Consider the following 18,666-nt stretch of genomic DNA (forward strand, 5'->3'; position numbering starts at 1 on the left):
AAAATATACAATATTACTCGATAATAATTTATTGCTAATTATGGGTCTTTCTTATTTATAAACTTACCAAGCTTACCTAACCAATATTCTCTACTATCAGAATCATCAAAGGCAAATAAATAATTCTCATTTTCACTCATAAGTGCAAGTCTAAAGGGATGATTATCTCCTCCCATAAACACTTCATGAATCCTATCAATATTCTTTAACTCCAAATTCCCTTTAGCCTTCTTTGTTCCATTTGCCTTATGATATCTTAATATACCACTTTTAGTCAATATAAAATACTTCTCATGCCAGAAACAAGCGAAAATCCTTCTTCTTTTCCACATGTGTCCCTCTGCTTCAACTATACCTTCTTCTCTGTCTTTTAATATTTCACTATCTTGATGTAAATCATGATTGGGAATTCTTAATGGGACAAATGAAGGATTTCTAGCTTTAAGATCACTTTTATCTTTGTCTGTGAGTGGTGTGCTTTTATTTCCTTCTGCTTGTACACTATGCTCTTCATTCTTCTTCTCGTCAATTGACACTTTCTTGTCATCTTTCGGGTTATTAAGTGCCATTCCTGCGGCGACGGCACCAGCCCCGCCTGCAGTAGCACCTGCTACTATCCCAGCATTTCTACCATTATTCGACTTGTTCTGAACAAGCGATTTGTCATTTTCACCTGATTTATTTGATATATTTGACTTGTTTTGTTCACTTGGTTTATTTGATATATTTGATTTATTTTGTTCACTTGGTTTGTTTGATAGCTTTGAACTTTCATTTGATTTATTAAGCACAACGCCGGCAGTGGCGGCTGCACCAGCCCCAGCGGCAGTAGCTCCAGCGGCGATTTCTGCATTTCGCATGTTTAGGTTTTTTTTCTCAGCGGCCAAAGATGATAAATTTGGTTTCTCTGGTTTATTTGATAAACTAGATTTTTCAAGTTCACTTGATTTATTTTGAAGAAAAGGATTACTTGACGCTTTAGGATCATCACTTGATTTTTGTGCTATTCCTCCTGCGGCGGCCACCTTACTTGTGGTTTTTTCCTGTTCACTTGGTTTGTTTGATACATTACTTTCAGAACTTTCTTTCTTTTCACTAACTCCACTATGTATTAATTTCTGAACACTCTCATTAGATTTCTTAGCCAAATCTTCTAATTTGGTTTTTTCCGTCGTGTCAATAATCCTTGACGCACTTGCATCTTTTTTAGGTACTTCTTTAGTATTCCCTTTCTTATCGATTACCATAATACTTTTACGTCTTCTGTTATCATCATTGCTTTTATCTCCCTGCATAAGGGTAAACTGATTCGCTTCTATTTATATAAATCTCTCCTTTTAATTATCCAATAAAAAGATCATTTTTAATTAAAGGAGGAAAAAAATGATAAAAATTATTAGAAAATTTTTAGAATAAATTTTTAAGTCATTTTAATGATTTTTGTGCTTTGTTTTTTTGTGCCCCTGAAACATTTTTTTAATCTAAAAGTCGTTATTAATTTTATAACGGTATTAATATTAATTTATTAATTAAAAAAAAACTACATTTGTATTTTATAAGGTGAAATGTGTCAAATATATTCACAAAATATTATTGGATTAGTTTGAGGAATGTTTCCCCGTTTTGGAATACTTTATTAGTTAATTATACTGATGTATATCTTATTATAGGGCTAATAAATCAATAAAAACTTAAAAACTAATTGTTTGTTTGTTCATATAAGGGTTAAAAAGAGATCTAAAATATAATAACTACAATTTACAGTGTCTTTTGAATCTCATTGTTACATAAGATAATAATTTTCCAAAATTAGAACTATCTTTATACAGGACAGTTTGATAAATTATCATAACTTAATTTAAGACGCTTAGTATAATATGCATGCATTAATAATTACATAGTTTTATTTTTGTAATTATATCAATGTCGTTTTTAATTTAATTTGTTTCATCTTTGTATATTTTTATCCCTAAAATAAACAAAAATGGCTCTTTTCTACATCCCTACATTCACTAAAAAATCATCTGACACTCTACAAAAGTTCAAAAAACTTGTAGAAAAAGTTTTAACTTTACAAAATGTCTCTGAGAATCTTGAAACGATTTACGACTACATCTCCTACGAACAGTCAAAACCAACTTCTGATTGTACAAAATATTTTATAACCAACGAACTAGCTGCATCTTTTTCTTTAATACAAAATTATAATATTGAAACATTTTTTATAAAAATTATTGGTTCATTGAATAAAGACAACTTAAAAAATTTTATAGTAGTAAATATTTTAACTAGTAGAGTCTGTTTAATATATTCGGAAAGATTGGTAGTTTATAATATGGAAGTAGACACGTTTTATATAAAATATTTGACTGATAATTTTCATAAAGATAAGATGTTTAGGTATGCCACTTTATTATTGTTCAATTTGGATGTATTTAGTAAGTTTCATAAATATAGATTACCAAAGAAAATGATACAATTTATTAATAATAATATGGATGTAGAGACATTTGGGATATATATGATGTATATATTAAAAGAAAAAGAAAATAAAAAGGTATGGAGTTTGGAAAATAAACAAAAAATAAAATTAGAACCCAATATTAATGAATATAAATACAATGTAAATGATTATAAAGACATTGTTAATGATTATAAACAAAATTCAAAGGATAATCAACAAAATATGATAGAAAACTCATATGGTAAATATTACGTCAAATTCCAAGATATTAAACCTATCAAAGACGATGCAGATTATAAACACCTAGATCTAAAAAACAAGCCAACTTCTTATTACAAATCTTTATTATCTTTAAACATACTAGACGAGATCACAGAAATGATTATTGACAATTTTTTACTTATTTTTAATGGCGATCAAGAACATTTAGACTTTTTATTATTTCTTATTAATGAATACTCAACTTATATTGGCAAATACATGTGTGCAGAATATAAAAATGAAGATATTTGGAACGTAATTGACATTTACGACATTATTATAAAAAATATGAAAAAACATTGTCAGCCTAAAAAATTTTCACCTGTCAAAACAAAAGGCAATTTCTTGCAAAAAATTCTTGATTTACAAGTTAGAAATGAAGAAATCTACTATTTCCTGTTTTTTATTAATAGAGAAGCGTTTTATAGAAAATTTATGGAGATAAACAAGTTAATGAAAGATAGTGAATATTTTCACGGCACTATCTATAATTTACTAACAGATTAAAAAGTATAATATAAGATAGTAAATTAAAATGCAAATATCTAAAAAGTAATAAAATGGAAAATTTATACTAAAATTTATTGATTATATTATATTACAAGTCGAATATAAAAAATAAGATGAAATCTACAACAAATTACAAGACATACACGATAAAAACACAAATTTAATTATAACTAATAATTCAAAAATTTATGTACATATTTGACTTACTTTTATATTAGTAAAAAACAAATAGCAGATAGTTTTCATATTTTATCCCCTTTTATGAACTTGAACACTGAATCTTCGTTTACAGTCTCGTCAAGTTATAAATCCCTCAAACTTTTTATTAATGAAATAGTCAAATCTATAAAAACTGAAGACCAAAATGACAACGAACAACTTACTAAAATATTAGACGACATCAATAATATCATTACCTCCACGCCCCTATCTTCAGAAAGAGGCCGATATGCCAATCCCAATGCCAAGGAAGTTTTTTTAAATATTTCTAATACTAAATATAACGACATTGAAGATTTAGAAAAATATTTGAAAAATTCATTTGGCAACAGTAAAAGACTTGATTACGGCACAGGACACGAACTAAATTTCCTATGTTTTTGTTATTCAGCAAAATGCGCAAGCATTTTGAGCTTAAATGAGGTCTACAATTTATTTAAAAAATATTGGAGTGTTTCTAGACATTTTATTTCTAAGTTTAACTTAGAACCAGCGGGTTCTAAAGGCTCCTGGTCATTAGATGATTATCAATTGCTTCATTTTGTATTTGGCGCGGCCCAAGGAGGTTATGTTTTTGATAAATTAATTTTAAGTACTAGGAGTTTAGTAACTAGAAATTTGAAGACAATAGAAGATTATATAAATTTGTATGATAGAGAAGTATTAATGAGGAATGTGGTTACTAAAAGTTTCATTTATAGTAGATATTTAGCTAAATAATCTGATTAAATATCTCTTTTATATTTTAATTAGGAATATGGTTTATATGTAAATTGTCACTTATATATATCGCAAATGAAACTAATATGACTAAATATTTTTAAAAATCTCCTTTATAGTTATATTTTTAAATTGACATAAATGTTAATTAAAATAAACCAATATAACTTAAATAAAACAAACCATAAAAATTTATAAAATTCATAAATATTTAAATGATAAATTTCCTTTATTAATTTAGAAATCAGCATCAAGTGCGAATGAGTCATTTCCATTTTCGACTCCTACAAATGCTTTCTGATATTGCGACTCACGTTTATCAAAGAAGTTTGTCTTGCCTACAAGACTAATATTTTCCATAAAATCAAATGGATTTGCTGTGTTCCAATATTTTTCCAAACCAAGATTAATTAGAAGTCGATCAGCTACAAATTCAATGTATTCACACATGAGTTTACAATTCATACCTATTAAATTTACTGGTAAACTTACGCTTAAAAATTCCTTCTCGATCTCAACAGCTTCTTTTACTATGTCTAGAATGTATGGCGACTTATTAGTCAAGTATTTGTTGAGTAAACAAGCGAAATCGCAGTGTAATCCTTCGTCTCTAGAAATAAGTTCATTAGAAAATGTCAGACCGGGCATTAAACCTCTATTTTTAAGCCAGAAAATAGAGGCGAATGCGCCAGAAAAGAATATTCCTTCTACGCATGCAAAGGCTATGACACGAGTGGAAAAAGTACTATTTTGATCATTAATCCATTTCAAGGCCCAGTCCGCCTTCTTTTTAATGCACGGTATAGTAGAAATAGCATTGAAAAGATGTTTTTTTTCATCGCTGTCTGTAATATAAGCATCAATAAGCAGAGAATACATTTCACTATGAATATTTTCTATAGCCACTTGAAATCCATAAAAGCATTTAGCTTCAAGTACTGTAACTTCAGTTATAAATCTCTCAACCAGATTAGCATTTACAATACCATCGGAAGCTGCGAAAAATGCTAAAATATTAGAAATGAAGTACCTCTCATTATCATTTAACGATAACCAGTCATTTCTATCAGCAGTCAAATCAACCTCTTCAACTGTCCAGAATGAAGATTCGGCTTTTTTATACATTTGCCAAATATCATGATATTTTATAGGAAATAAGACGAATCTTTCTTCTTTTGGGTCAAGTAATAATTCGACAAATTTTGATTTTTTTAATTCTTTTTCTTCTAACGAATCCGTTATTTCTATATTATTTTTAATTGCCATTAAGGGGTAAATGAAAAAAAATTCTTATAAACAAATACGAAAGATTTTTTTGTAATTGGAGGGAAAAAATAATACAAAAATAATATCCGTTAAACTAGTATTAATTTAAAAAACTATAAGTTCATTAAGTTGACTGTAAATCAAAAAAGTTTGTTGTTTAAACAAATTATAAATTTATTTTAAATTTTGAAAGTAATATAATTTTTGATATTTTAAAGGATCGTAAATATATAAATATGTCAATAATCTCAACTCTAAATTATATACTGTAGTAAGATATCTAATAGGATGTAAAATATTAAAAGTACATTTACAATGCAAAAAGATTAAGAAACTATAGAAATTAACTTATATGTTTTTTATAAACGTAATCTAGATTATATTAGTATTTGTTGATTTTGAACAAACAAAATAAATATTTTATTATATGTTATTGACACTAACTTTTTGTATTCTTATATATTTGTAATGTTTTTTTGGAAAAAAATATATTTGTCATGTTAATTTGATTCATAATTATAAAAAGAAGTACATAAGTTACTTTTACTATTGTTATTTACAAGATAAAACTTCAAAAAAAATTTGGCATCCAAAAATATGCGACGAATAGTAAAGATTTCATTAAAATGATGACATTAAATTTTATTGACACTTCCTACGTTGACATTTGCAACTTCAAAAAATTAAAAAATTTGCATGCTGTAACCTTTTGTTTATGATTTATTTAACGAGTTGAAAAATTGATACGCTTCAAAAAATTATTCATTTGGTCAATATATTTTTATTTATCAGATATAAAATTTTTTTAAAAAGAAAGGAAATTCTTTATTTAATTACAATACATATTTACAACTCCTACAACCTGTCAACTATCAAGATCTACTGGTATCTTTTTTTCATTAAATTGGTCAATCAAAAAAAATTGTTTTGAAATTTTTTATAAATAATTTTTTTTCATTCTAAAAATTTATGAAATTTTCTTTGAAATACCTTCCTTTAGTATTTTACACAGGGAGATCTGTTTATATAAAACATTTAAACCAAGATTTATACATGTGTGATGTTTCTTTACCTGTTAAAAATGACAGACCTATTACTCAATGTGAAAAAGATGAAGCTACCAATTTTGCGCTTGAAGGAGACACTGCTAATATTCATATCGTTCATACCCCGGTCTCAAATGGTGTATGGGATATAGGCAGAGCAGGATTTATCAAAATATTCACTCAACATGGAAACTCTAATCAGAATTTTTATTTTAAGGAAATAGGTGATCGAATAAATATAATGCAGAATTCAAAATGTGTTGAATGGGATGATTCAACTAAAAGATATGTGTTGAGAAGCTGTGATGGTAGTGACGAACAAAAGTTTATGAAACTCGATAAATTGCCACATATGGATTATGTGGATGACCATGGACATTTGTCACATCATTTAATAGGCGAGTGTCCTATTAATACGCCGTTCTCGAGAGATAAAAGTATTTATGATTTTGATGGTAGGTTGAAAGGCGATTATCATCACAGAGATCATAATCATCATTCGCATCGATGTCACTCAAGTGAACATTTTTTAGATCATGATGATCATTAAAATTAAATTTTTATAATTTATTAAGTTTTTTATATATTGTATTATGATACATATTCTTCTTTTTCCTATACATGCAATCTAAATGATAAATTTTATATTATCTTAAAATATTTTTTAAATATTAGTTTTTAGGTCAGTTGTAAATTTTTTAAATACAAGTGACAATATATTTTGTATTTTACTTCAAATTAAATTATTAAATCGTAATATGTGCTAAATTAAAATTGTGTGCAAACATATATACAATGTAAATAAAAACCATATCAATTATAATCTGTACATGGGAATTTTTTAGAATAAAAGAACACTATAATATAAAAGGGCTTGTATAAACAAAGCATAGATGTCTAAAAGTAATTGATCTTTCAAATATACTCAGAAATTACAATACAAAGGTAAAAATATAATGTAAATTGTTAGATTTAACTAAAATATTTAGATTTAAGAAATAATTATAATACAAAATATTTAGTAGTTAAATAAATAACGGTTTTTTTATAACCCTAAATTATTGGATAAACAATAAGAGAAACCCCCGCGAAATAAGAAATATCATCATTTACATCAAGGCAAGAGTAAAATTATCATTATGAGTAAAAAACTAAGAATTTAGCCTACTTTTTTTGCAAGTGTGACAAAGGGAAATCATAAAGGAAGGCATATTGATTTTGAAAGAACTGTATGAGCTTATATTTACATGTAAAAGAATATTGTAATAAAAATAAACAATCAACAAAGAAATAAATTTACAAGAGATGTTTAGGCTTATTGTATTAAGCTGACATGGATTTAATCAAATATTATCAGAAAATTAATCACAGGTAAAGAAATCATTGTATCTTCTGTTAGCAAAGCTTTGCGATATTGCAGGCACGTCAAAAATCTGATCATAAATATAATCAATCTCCATGAAATACTGTCAAAATTCTATAGTCTTAATTATATGAGGAATTTTTTTAATATCATATGAAAGTTTTTATATTATTCAATAGAAATAGAGATTTTTATATCTTAAGATCAGTACATAAGATATATAATATTCTCAATGCCACTTCAAATAGTATATTGATCTGTTTAATTAATAATATTTGGACCTATAAAAATTTTAATCGGAACATTGGCCAGAAGTTTATGGTGTTCTAACAAAGGCAAAATGTCATCAACGTTTGTTTGATAGGGAAAACATTTTGAATAATAAAACCAAATGATTTGTTTTATTGAGAAAATAGTAACACATTACACTTATTATTAAAACATTGCAAAGTAGCATAGATCAATTAATACTATAAAAATGATCTATGTCATTAATAAATAAAAAAAAAATTTTAATACCATTGATGAGATGCACACTCTTCATCTGCTGTGTAAAAGTCCCAATACGTCAAAGGACAATAAAAAACAAGCATATTAGATATGTCAATTATACTAAATTAACGAACATCTAGTGCACTATTCTGATGAATTCAAAAAGAATGCAAATTGGAGCAATTCATATTACTAAATTGTAAAAAGACTTGCCTTTACAATTTAATATGTAAAAAAATCTAATTTGCATCATTCAAAGTAGAGCCACAATAAAATAAAACATCTAACTTGAAAACCAAAGTCGAATATCTTTATTTCTACATGTAAAAAAAAACCATGAAATTTGGAAGCATTTTCGATTTAAATTTGTCAGGATTAAATTAAGATAAAAAATATATCTACCGCGAAGATCATAAATAATAAGCACAAGATGGGAGATATATAACTTTTGAAAAATAAAATGTGCATACAAGGATAAGAGACGCAATAAAAATAAATGTAATATAAATAATGTAAAAACATAACCAGTAACCCCACACATACCAAAGTGATTTTTTTTCATCTTTATATGAAACAAAAGACAATCTCGCAAAAAAATAATAAAATGTGTAAGCCATAAAAATTTTAATTATATAATTTGACTCTGATTGTCAAAATTATGAGTTTGCGGCTTGCATTTATCTTGCAATTAATCAAATAATAAAAAGAAAAAATGGCTATTTATAAAAAGCTTTTATTTATACAACTCATTTCCATTTATAAGAATTTTTCTGATACAAGAGTGAAAATGATTTTTTAAAGACATACAAGAATAAATTCAAATATGAAAAATAAAAAAAAATATTTTTTCCACAGAATAGGAATTAATTTCTGCACACAGAAAGGTTTCTGTGATTTAATTAAAAGCTTAGTCCTATATTAAGTCATAACAGCGGCGATGCAGATCATGAGGCAAGATTCCTATAATCTGATTAATTTAGTGGAGCTATCATTGAAAATAATAGGCTGAAAAATACAAGCAGAGGATAATAATATAATATTATACGTTCTTCGGACGAAAAACATTATATTAATCAGATTTTATTATTGTTACATGACGCTAATAGTACATTATATTAAAATATTTTTCAAATTTAACAAAGCATTTGGACAGCGATAGAGTGCTTATTCAACAACTTTCTAAAATAGACCGCGAAATACTCTTTAAGATTTCTACTTGGGATTGCGCCTAAATTATTACATTTGAATAGACTAAGTTAGATTAGATATTTCAAATCCCATATATATTTTACGGTACGTATAAATTTTTTTTACAAGGGCAGTTACTAAAAACAGTATTTTTAATTAAAACTTTTTATTTTTACTAAGCACTTTGCTCTTCTGGTTAAACTCTTCACTACTATCATAATTTACTCCATAAGTAGACTCCGAATCTCCATATATAGGAAACCCTGTATTCTTTTTTAGTACTCCATTATGTTTTTTATCTTTATGATTTGAAATACTAAAAATCTGTTTCTGATCTTCAATACAACTGCTCAATACAAATTTATCATCTTCATCGTCATATGTAACGCATCCATACTTGCTCCTTATTTTACATGTATGAGGATTTAACATCAAAAACTGGAAAACTTGTCTGTCATCATCATTTTTCCAAACATACTTAAGAGTGTTGTCTTTAGAATCTGCTTCTACTACATATTCTTCTCCAGAACCAAGTTTAATATTTGTGTAGCCATAGCCGTCAAAATTAAGAACAAATTTTTTAGCATGTCTTTTACTGCAAGGAGTGACTAAACGACCGGATTCTCCGATTGACCTATCACACATGTAGACGTCGTAATAAAAGGATTTAATATAGACTTGAAATGACAACCCAAAATAAAAGAGAATCATATAATTATTTATTTTTTTTATTTTTTAAATAGATAAATGGCCAATAAAAACATAGAAATCGACATTAAAAACGTTGTCATGTGATATATCAAAAAACAGTCATTTTTATATTATAAATTGACATGTGAAGCATTTTATAATTAATTAAATTATATAAAAAAATATAAAGCCTTTTTATTAATGTCCCAAATTAATATATGACAAACTTTATAGTTTAAAAATTTTTCCTAAAACTTTCGACAGACTCACAGTCGCTGGAAACGCTTCGACATAAAAAAAAATAAAATAATACCTAGATAAAAATCAAATTCTTTTTTTAAACAAAAAACATTCTTTTACTGTTATAAATTACATAAAAACAATGGTTATACAAATAAAAATATTTTTTTGATACTTAAAACACATCTGATTTGTATGTTTTATATTCAACAATATAATTTGTCAAATGCGTAAAAGTAGAAATGATAGGACAATACGAAATAACAAAAATTAATTTGTGTATTTAAATTATGTACATTCCGATAAAATTATTTATATTAATATAAAGAGGTTTTAATATAAAAAACTATTGTTGTGCGGTTGAACGACTTTTAGAATTTGAAATTCTTCGTGAAGAAAACGAACTCAAATTATAACTATTTTGGAGTTGATCAAGAGCTTTGATATTTGGCGGAATACTTTCTTGTATATTTTCTGGGCCATCATTTTCATACATATTTTGACCTATTTCAGGAGTTGAATATCGAACAAACCTAGTCGTTCTTATTACTCCGGCGTTTCCTGGGATAAGTAGCGGAACAAATTCTTCATTCGCTGATTGATCATGCATTGGATTAGATGATCTTACAATTTTGGTCGTTCGTATTATTCTGGCTGGGAAATTTTCTGGTGTAGGAAGTGGTTTAGTAGTTTTACAACGTTTTTTTTTTCTTGGATGATTTGTAGAACTTTGACTTTTACTTTTCTTTATTGATCCGCTGATACCAACACTTGGACTTTTTTTAATAAAAGATACATCATGTAGGCGATCATCACTGAGTCGATTATGATCAATATCAGTACTACTAGTATCGCCACTATTGCAGTCAGAACTCGAATCGTCGTATCTTCTCCTGGGTCGGTTCTCGGGTTTCTTTTTATTTGCAACAGACTCTTTTTTCTCTTGCTCTTTTTCAGGTACAGGTACGGCCGTGTAAAAGTGATCCCAAATACCTCTACACTCAGCTAAATCATAATTTCCAGTCTCCCTATTGGGTTGAAGACATTTATCCCCTTTTTTTAAATGGAACTGACCTTCATATCCGTCCATTTCCACTAAAGAAACGCTTTCTGAGTTATTGTCATTGTCCACTATTAAGTTATTTCCAGAAGTATTTAAAGCTCCAAATGTGTTTGGACTTCGAAACGGTTTTTTGTCTCCTTTTTTTGGTATTATCCAATTTGTTGCCTCTAAGGCAGAACAAATCTTAACTTTGTTATCTTTACTATTAACATCGACGGGATCACATAGATATAAATCCCAATTTTCATTTTTTATCAGATGTGCTGTGGATAATAATACGTATACAAATATAAGCATGCTAGTTATAAATTTTTTTTTTTTATACTTAAGATGAAACGCTAGGACAAATAATAGTAGAAAAGAACAATGATAAACCAATATACTACTAATAATATACTTTAATGTTTTATATGTGATTTTTTGATTTATCATAGAAATATAAGAAAAGTTTATTGGTTACATCGTATACATTTTTCATGTTATTAGCATATTTCTTGCTTAAACTTAAGTATTATATTTTATATATTATGGGTATTTTTTCATGTTTCAGATTCGAACTCTAATGAAGTCTCTGCAAGCATTTGATTTTTGTATTCAAACCTAACTTAAATTATTCTGTGTAAATACAAAAATGGGAAAAGACTAGTTATCATAGTAAAGTTTACATGCACAACACATGAAAAAAATATAAAAATATGTGGCAAATTTTTTATGATACTATTTTAATTTTGCCAATGTAAAATATAAATATCATTCTTTATTTCTTTAAAATGAAAATCATTATATTGAAAAAAAACAATTGAGTATAAAAACTACAGAGCTTAAATGTTTAATTTTAAAATTTATGTACAATGACACATTTTCAACACAAAAACTTAATTATATGATTTTATATTGATAAATACACCAACATTTTCTTCTTTATCTATTATAAAGTCTTAAAATTATTAAAAAGCATACCACTGAAACACAAAAGGAGGATGTTCCTAAAAAATTTCATACACTTAATACCGACATATATTTACACGTAAAACGAAGTGCCACTTCGTTGTATTAATTCTAAAACTAAATATTATCATGTTTACCTGTTATTATAATTTTTTCTTACATCTAATCATCTGTTAAACTTCAAATAATATTTATTGGTACTTATCTTGTTTTTCATTTATTTATTGGTACCTCGGTTTAAGGCATGCTGATAATAGGCTTCTAAGATCATTAACTAGTCATGTTGACCATTATAGTTTACGTTCACTATATGTATATTTGACAAAATATGACTTATGAAGAGTTTAAGTAATATTTTGTTTATTACACGCTTAAAGATTATATTCATATTGGCTTTATATCTATTGTATGAATAAGTTACAAAATTATTTAAGTTTTTAAAGTGACCAATTATCTCTTAAATGTGTGCAGACAACATCAATTTAAAATAGTCGACGTGATTTTCTTTCCCTATTTTACCTTGCAAAATAAAAAACTACTAATCGGTGCTCCCGTAATTTTAACTTTTTTTCCTAACATTCCTACAATTAATATTGTAACTAATAATGCTTGATGCTGATACATAATTTATGAAACATTGCCGTTTGGGACCCATTTTGTGAAAAGAACCCGCATTGAAAATATATAAAAAGGAAATATGAAAAAAATCATAGAAAAAAGAGACTTTACATGATATTTTGTATAATTTAAAATGATTTATACATCGATTTTTCGGTATTCGATAAGACTTGAGGAACTGATTACGTACTCATAGTGTTCGTCCTGGTTTGTTCTATGTCTAGACCGCAAAAATTCTTGGAAAGAATGCAAAATTTTTTAATTTGTATTGTATTTTGTCTCAGGATCGTTCAATATATGAAATTGAGACATGATTCACAGTCCTGTGCTCCATCCAGGATATTTTTCTAATGCTGCATTATATGCTACCATTGAATGATCACAATAGAACGGGCAATACATTATCTTGTATCACCCCAAGGACAATAGCTGCATTTCTACCAGACACAGGACAAGTAAGGCGCGCGCTTGTTTTGTATATTTCAATTTTTTAAGAACTTAAATTTATTTCCATATTCAAAAACATTTATATTTTAACAAATTTTGTTCTTCACAATTTTGTCATTTTTTTCATAGGGGGCCTTCAAATTTCCAATGCAGGTTCATTTTCTCAAAGTGGGTTAAAACGGTCATGGACCAAATTTATAAGCACAAAGCATATACAAAGTATAATCTTTTATATGATATTAAATTGACATAATAATTTTGGTGTTGGAAGTCCATACACAAAAAAAATTATAAAAATACTTTTAGGTGTTTTATTTTTTTATTACTTAGATACTTGAACTAAGTTACTATAAAATATTGTGGTTTTCACCACTGAGGAAATTATGTAAAATATTTTTATTATTATTTTTTCTCTTCTTTCCAAACTCCGTACCCCTCTACGGGTAAAATACTTCAATAAATGTTGAAGGGAACCCCGAGCGACTTTGAAGGGAAAGATTTTAGAAATATATTTTATGATATTTGGTATAATATAAATATTAATAGGAAATAAAAAACAATAAAATCTAAATGATTTATTCTTTTACTAATTTTTTGCACCATAAAATCAAATTTAGTATCATCGCAATAAAATAAGAAAAAATAAAACTTGCTTTCTTTTCCTTTTTTTCATAAAGACAAATTTGATTCTTTCTAGAGGGACAAATTTGTGTCTTTCCATACAAACTAATTTGATTTTTTTTATATAAACATATTACATTTTTTTCAGAGAGATGTTTTTGTCTCTTTCCATAGAGACAAATTTGTGGCTTTTCATACAAACACATCTGAACTTTTTCATACAAACATATTTGATTTTTTTTATAAAGACAAATTTGGATATTTTCATGAAGATACATTTGATTCTGTTTATATTGACTAATAATTTTTTGTTTCTGTATATGTATTTTCTGATTAAACACATCTAACTCTTTCGACTTCACAGTTGCTGTAATGGTTCTGTGATTATTGTTGGTTTTTAGATTACTATTTTGCAACGTGTACCCATCACTAATATCGGCCCTTTTCTCATAATATCTTACATTCATTCTCAACATTTCGAGCCTTCCTGTATAAAAATTCGTGCCGTACATCTTGCTATCTAATTTATTTCGTCTGATATTTTCCAATTTTTGTTTAAAAAACATCATTTCATTGATTTGTTCGCTAATAAGTAAAACTTCTCTAGTTCTCCAGAAGTTCATAGCAGAGTAAAAAGTTTTATTCATTGTTTGTTTACATTTAATTTATTTTTATATTTATAATTTAAAACAACAAATTTTTTTGAAAAATTTGTTTGCTCAATTTAGTGTGTTTGTACAACAAATAAAGTGAATATAATTTTTTATATGTTTTTAGAGATAATAATTAATATATCAAACCCCAATGGTAATTTTAGATTTTTACATGTAAATTTTTTATTAACATTATCTTTGTAAAGATTTTGATAATTTTTTGTTCAGAAAATAGTTAATATGTTTATGCACTAATTTATTATTGGGCTGTTAAGTAATATAAAAAAACAATATTTACATTTTTAAAAATACCTAGGGGAACTCGCGTCTTAACATCAAAAACATACTGTTTATACGCAAAAAACATGATTCTATTCACTACATGTGTATTTTTGTTTTTATTAGTAAAACATTGTTTTTTTCAAATCGAATATATGGTCTTCCATGATATTCAAAAGCAAATATAAAAATTAATTTGGGGCATCACAAGTCATTTAAGTCTAATTGATATATTTCCCATAAAAAATGAGGAATTTTCAACACCCTTAGAAATATGTTATGTTGTTAATTGTTTACATCAACGCTTGATTATTGCAGTCTGGCTAGTATCATGGCGTCAAATTAAAAATTATATTAAAATAAGCTGATAGTCAAGTTGATCAAGGACTCTAGAATTTGTAACGTGCAATCTAATTAAAAAAAACAACATACAGACTATACAATACTTGCTTGTATTTGAATGTATAATGTTCTTTGCGAGGCTCAGTTAAAAAATAGTTCAAAAAATAAACAATGCTTCTCAAATTATTTATAATATGATATAAATAAGTGTGTTGTGAAAATAATTTCAACAAATTGTTAAGTTGGACAAAGTTCAATGAAATTTGAAATTTTTGATGTATTGGAATGTCAAAGATCGAAAACAACATAATTATAGAAGTGTTTGGGTGTTTTTTGGTTATATCTCGTTTGTTGTTATTCCTATGCAGATTTGTTTCTTATCATTTAAAAAAAATAAATAATTTTAGTTGATGTTTAAAGTTTTAATTAATTAAAGATGTACTTTTTGAATGAAGTAACTTGTAAGCAATCGTGAATTGCATTATACTTCTAAGAATGTGCCAATTAATTTATTTGAGCATGACGAGGAATTTACTGTAAATTGATTTTTAGATGCAAATCTAAAAATCAAAATGATATTCATTACTTATATGTGTATTTTTAGTTTAAGGTAACAAATTATAATTGTAACAAACGCATTGAATTTTATGAATTACTGCAAAAAGAATGTTTAATGCATTATATCAAATTTATCCCATTAAACCATATAAATAATTTCAATACGCAGAACAATTAGAGTAATAAAATAGTATTTCACTTTGATAAATTAATTTTTTTAAATACTAATCTGTAAACATTCATTTTTCAATTTTGACATACTTTCGCAAACCTTATAGTCAAAATCATCGTTTGTCTTTGGTTCGCGGCATCATTTTCCTCTGTAAATTTTCGCCGTCTTCTATATACCAAGAATAATTTTAAATGTATTCTTTAGGGATAGAAATAAGGACAATGCTTTAAATTCATTCCATATGTTTTTTTTCGACTAATTTTATATAATAAATATTTAGTAACAAATATGTTTTTTAATTAATATTATCACGGATCTTTTTTTTTGCAAGATGCTGATCATTTATATTTAGTGAAAGTGAAAAGAGATTATATGTGTTTTAAAACTTCATTGTTCCAAGCAATGACCAATGTTATAACAAAGAGAATCAATATTATATTCTGTGATGGAAATCTTTTTGTAACTTTTCTGATCTAAAATTATGCTTTTGTAAGATATAATATACATTTATAAAGTATTTTTTTGTTTTTTTCTTTATTTTGTTTTGCTAAATTTATTTAAATTTTTTGCTAAAATATAAAAATGATGTCAAAGGGGTATTTCTTAATATTTAATTTGTTTTTTAATTAACAAAGTGATTTAAGTAAACAAGTAAATCTAAAAAAAAATTATCCCCAAAAAAACTTGTAAAGTTTCGAATTGATGATAAATTTGATGGAAACATTAACAGCGTCATTGCAGAGGGTACATGCATATGATTACTAGATGATATATTAAGGCCATGGGAAGACGTGGTGTTATATCTAATTCTACAAAAATTAAGTCGTGGTAAAGTTTTAAATTAATTATAGAAAAGGACAATGTATATGGCCAAGGTAATCGTTTAGGTACAAAGGTATCATTTTCAAATAAGCCACCATTCCCAATATCGAAGGTAGAACTTGTGGTGAATACACAATGTGCATAAGAGATTGTTTATATAACTATAATAATGCGGACCCCAATACAACAGTCATGAAATAGAATATTATCGTTCAGTCATGTCAAAGCATTAAGATTGAAGATCTAAAGCCACGTTGAGGAATGCTCAATAAAAATATGTACTGATGTTGTCTCACCAACAAGAAATTTAAGAGTCCATATTCGTATGATAGGATCTAAAATACAAGTAATATTGAAGTATGAATAGACAACATTTATGTTATTATGTGTTAAACACAAGAAATAAAGTCATAGACTATATAAAAAACGCAAAAAGTATTTTGAAGGTCATAAAACAGAAGCCGAATGTATTGTCTTATTCAAGAATCTTGCCACGTCCCCACGATGAAGATTAAAGTCAACGTCGGCCTTTCTAGGAGGTTGTGCAGTAAACAGATAAGATAAAAAACATTAACAAAATAGTAAAAGAAATTTCGTCGATTTTTATATTAATATGTCAAGCTGGAATTATTGATTGTAAACAATTTTGTTATAAGAATAAATGATATTATTATAAAAAAGCCATTTTATGATAGTAACCATAGACGGATCATTATTATTATTGCATATATTGATATGGCAAAAGGTCATGTTATAAAAATGTTTTTTTTTATTGAGGAATACGATAGCTTAATACAAGCTCTAAATCATCATCAGACAAGAAAATTTTTAGCTCCGAAAAAAAACATTACTGAGATAGATAATTGTTAATTCCTCCAAAAAAGAATGTAAAAAATTGTATCAAAAAATTGTTACTTAAATTAAAAAAGAAAAAACAAAACTAATAAATTATTTTTGAATATATTTGAATACAAGCAAGTCAAATGTATTAGTATTATATTAGTGTAAAATGAACAATTTAATCAACTTGCAAAAATTTACCTTTTTATTGATAATTGTGATGTATACCAATAGAAGTTTTTTAGAAAATTGTATGATACATATCTATGTTATAAAATTCCACAAAACTCAGTTACAAGTATCGTGTATCAATTTGTCTATATACAACTGGAATATTTTTTTAGGACTTTCATAAAAATATGCACAAGGTAATAATAACAGATAAAATCGTTGTTGTTAAGGGAATAATTAATAAAAATAAGGGGAGGCCATAGCTACATCTCACGAATAAATCGAATAAATACTAATGCAATATTTTTTTTGATAATAAACAGAGCGACATTTTTTTACCCTCAGATTTAATAAAAAATATTACAATTTAAATACAATATTATGATTAATAATATGTATACCATGATTATTGTAGTATGGAGGTTAAAATTACCATTTACAAATGTAAAATTATTATAATCCATAAAAATTTTCGTTGAGGTTATTTATCACAATACCGACCAATATTAAAACAGATTAATAGAATAAAATATCTTGAAAATTTTCCCTTTTAGGGATTAGGCTCAAAACATCTATCGAATGTTCTTTTTTTTTGATTTTTAGCTCATTTCCCCCTCCTTTGTCAAAAACGTAGATTTTTACCATGCTTGTAGCTCTTATATTGATTTGTATC

At 26.5% G+C, this 18,666-nt stretch overlaps 7 protein-coding genes across 7 annotated transcripts; 3 read left to right on the forward strand and 4 right to left on the reverse strand.

Annotated features, from left to right (window-relative positions):
* Positions 1-38: 38 nt before the first annotated feature.
* VNE69_01030 (PH domain-containing protein) lies at positions 39-1,295 on the reverse strand (the record flags this gene model as incomplete). Its single annotated transcript, XM_065472162.1, has 1 exon — positions 39-1,295. One exon carries the CDS (start codon positions 1,293-1,295, stop codon positions 39-41), a length of 1,257 nt encoding a protein of 418 aa, XP_065328234.1.
* A 689-nt stretch (positions 1,296-1,984) lies between these two features.
* VNE69_01031 (uncharacterized protein) lies at positions 1,985-3,232 on the forward strand (the record flags this gene model as incomplete). Its single annotated transcript, XM_065472163.1, has 1 exon — positions 1,985-3,232. The coding sequence occupies one exon, from the start codon at positions 1,985-1,987 to the stop codon at positions 3,230-3,232; it is 1,248 nt and encodes a 415-aa protein (XP_065328235.1).
* A 264-nt stretch (positions 3,233-3,496) lies between these two features.
* On the forward strand, positions 3,497-4,174 carry VNE69_01032 (serine/threonine-protein phosphatase 2A activator (PTPA); the record flags this gene model as incomplete). The annotated part of the gene is made up of 1 exon (XM_065472164.1): positions 3,497-4,174. The coding sequence occupies one exon, from the start codon at positions 3,497-3,499 to the stop codon at positions 4,172-4,174; it is 678 nt and encodes a 225-aa protein (XP_065328236.1).
* A 237-nt stretch (positions 4,175-4,411) lies between these two features.
* Positions 4,412-5,440, reverse strand: VNE69_01033 (ribonucleoside-diphosphate reductase subunit M2 (RIR2); the record flags this gene model as incomplete). The annotated part of the gene is made up of 1 exon (XM_065472165.1): positions 4,412-5,440. The coding sequence occupies one exon, from the start codon at positions 5,438-5,440 to the stop codon at positions 4,412-4,414; it is 1,029 nt and encodes a 342-aa protein (XP_065328237.1).
* Positions 5,441-6,409: 969 nt separating this feature from the next.
* VNE69_01034 (ricin B lectin (PTP6a)) lies at positions 6,410-7,036 on the forward strand (the record flags this gene model as incomplete). Its single annotated transcript, XM_065472166.1, has 1 exon — positions 6,410-7,036. One exon carries the CDS (start codon positions 6,410-6,412, stop codon positions 7,034-7,036), a length of 627 nt encoding a protein of 208 aa, XP_065328238.1.
* A 2,649-nt stretch (positions 7,037-9,685) lies between these two features.
* On the reverse strand, positions 9,686-10,240 carry VNE69_01035 (ricin B lectin (PTP6b); the record flags this gene model as incomplete). The annotated part of the gene is made up of 1 exon (XM_065472167.1): positions 9,686-10,240. One exon carries the CDS (start codon positions 10,238-10,240, stop codon positions 9,686-9,688), a length of 555 nt encoding a protein of 184 aa, XP_065328239.1.
* Positions 10,241-10,805: 565 nt separating this feature from the next.
* On the reverse strand, positions 10,806-14,779 carry VNE69_01036 (uncharacterized protein; the record flags this gene model as incomplete). Its single annotated transcript, XM_065472168.1, has 2 exons — positions 10,806-11,785; positions 14,185-14,779. The coding sequence occupies 2 exons, from the start codon at positions 14,777-14,779 to the stop codon at positions 10,806-10,808; spliced, it is 1,575 nt and encodes a 524-aa protein (XP_065328240.1).
* Between the last annotated feature and the right edge of the window lie 3,887 nt (positions 14,780-18,666).

The sequence above is a fragment of the Vairimorpha necatrix genome, chromosome 1 (genome assembly GCF_036630325.1).
Source record: "Vairimorpha necatrix chromosome 1, complete sequence".
Taxonomy (NCBI): Eukaryota; Fungi; Microsporidia; family Nosematidae; genus Vairimorpha; species Vairimorpha necatrix.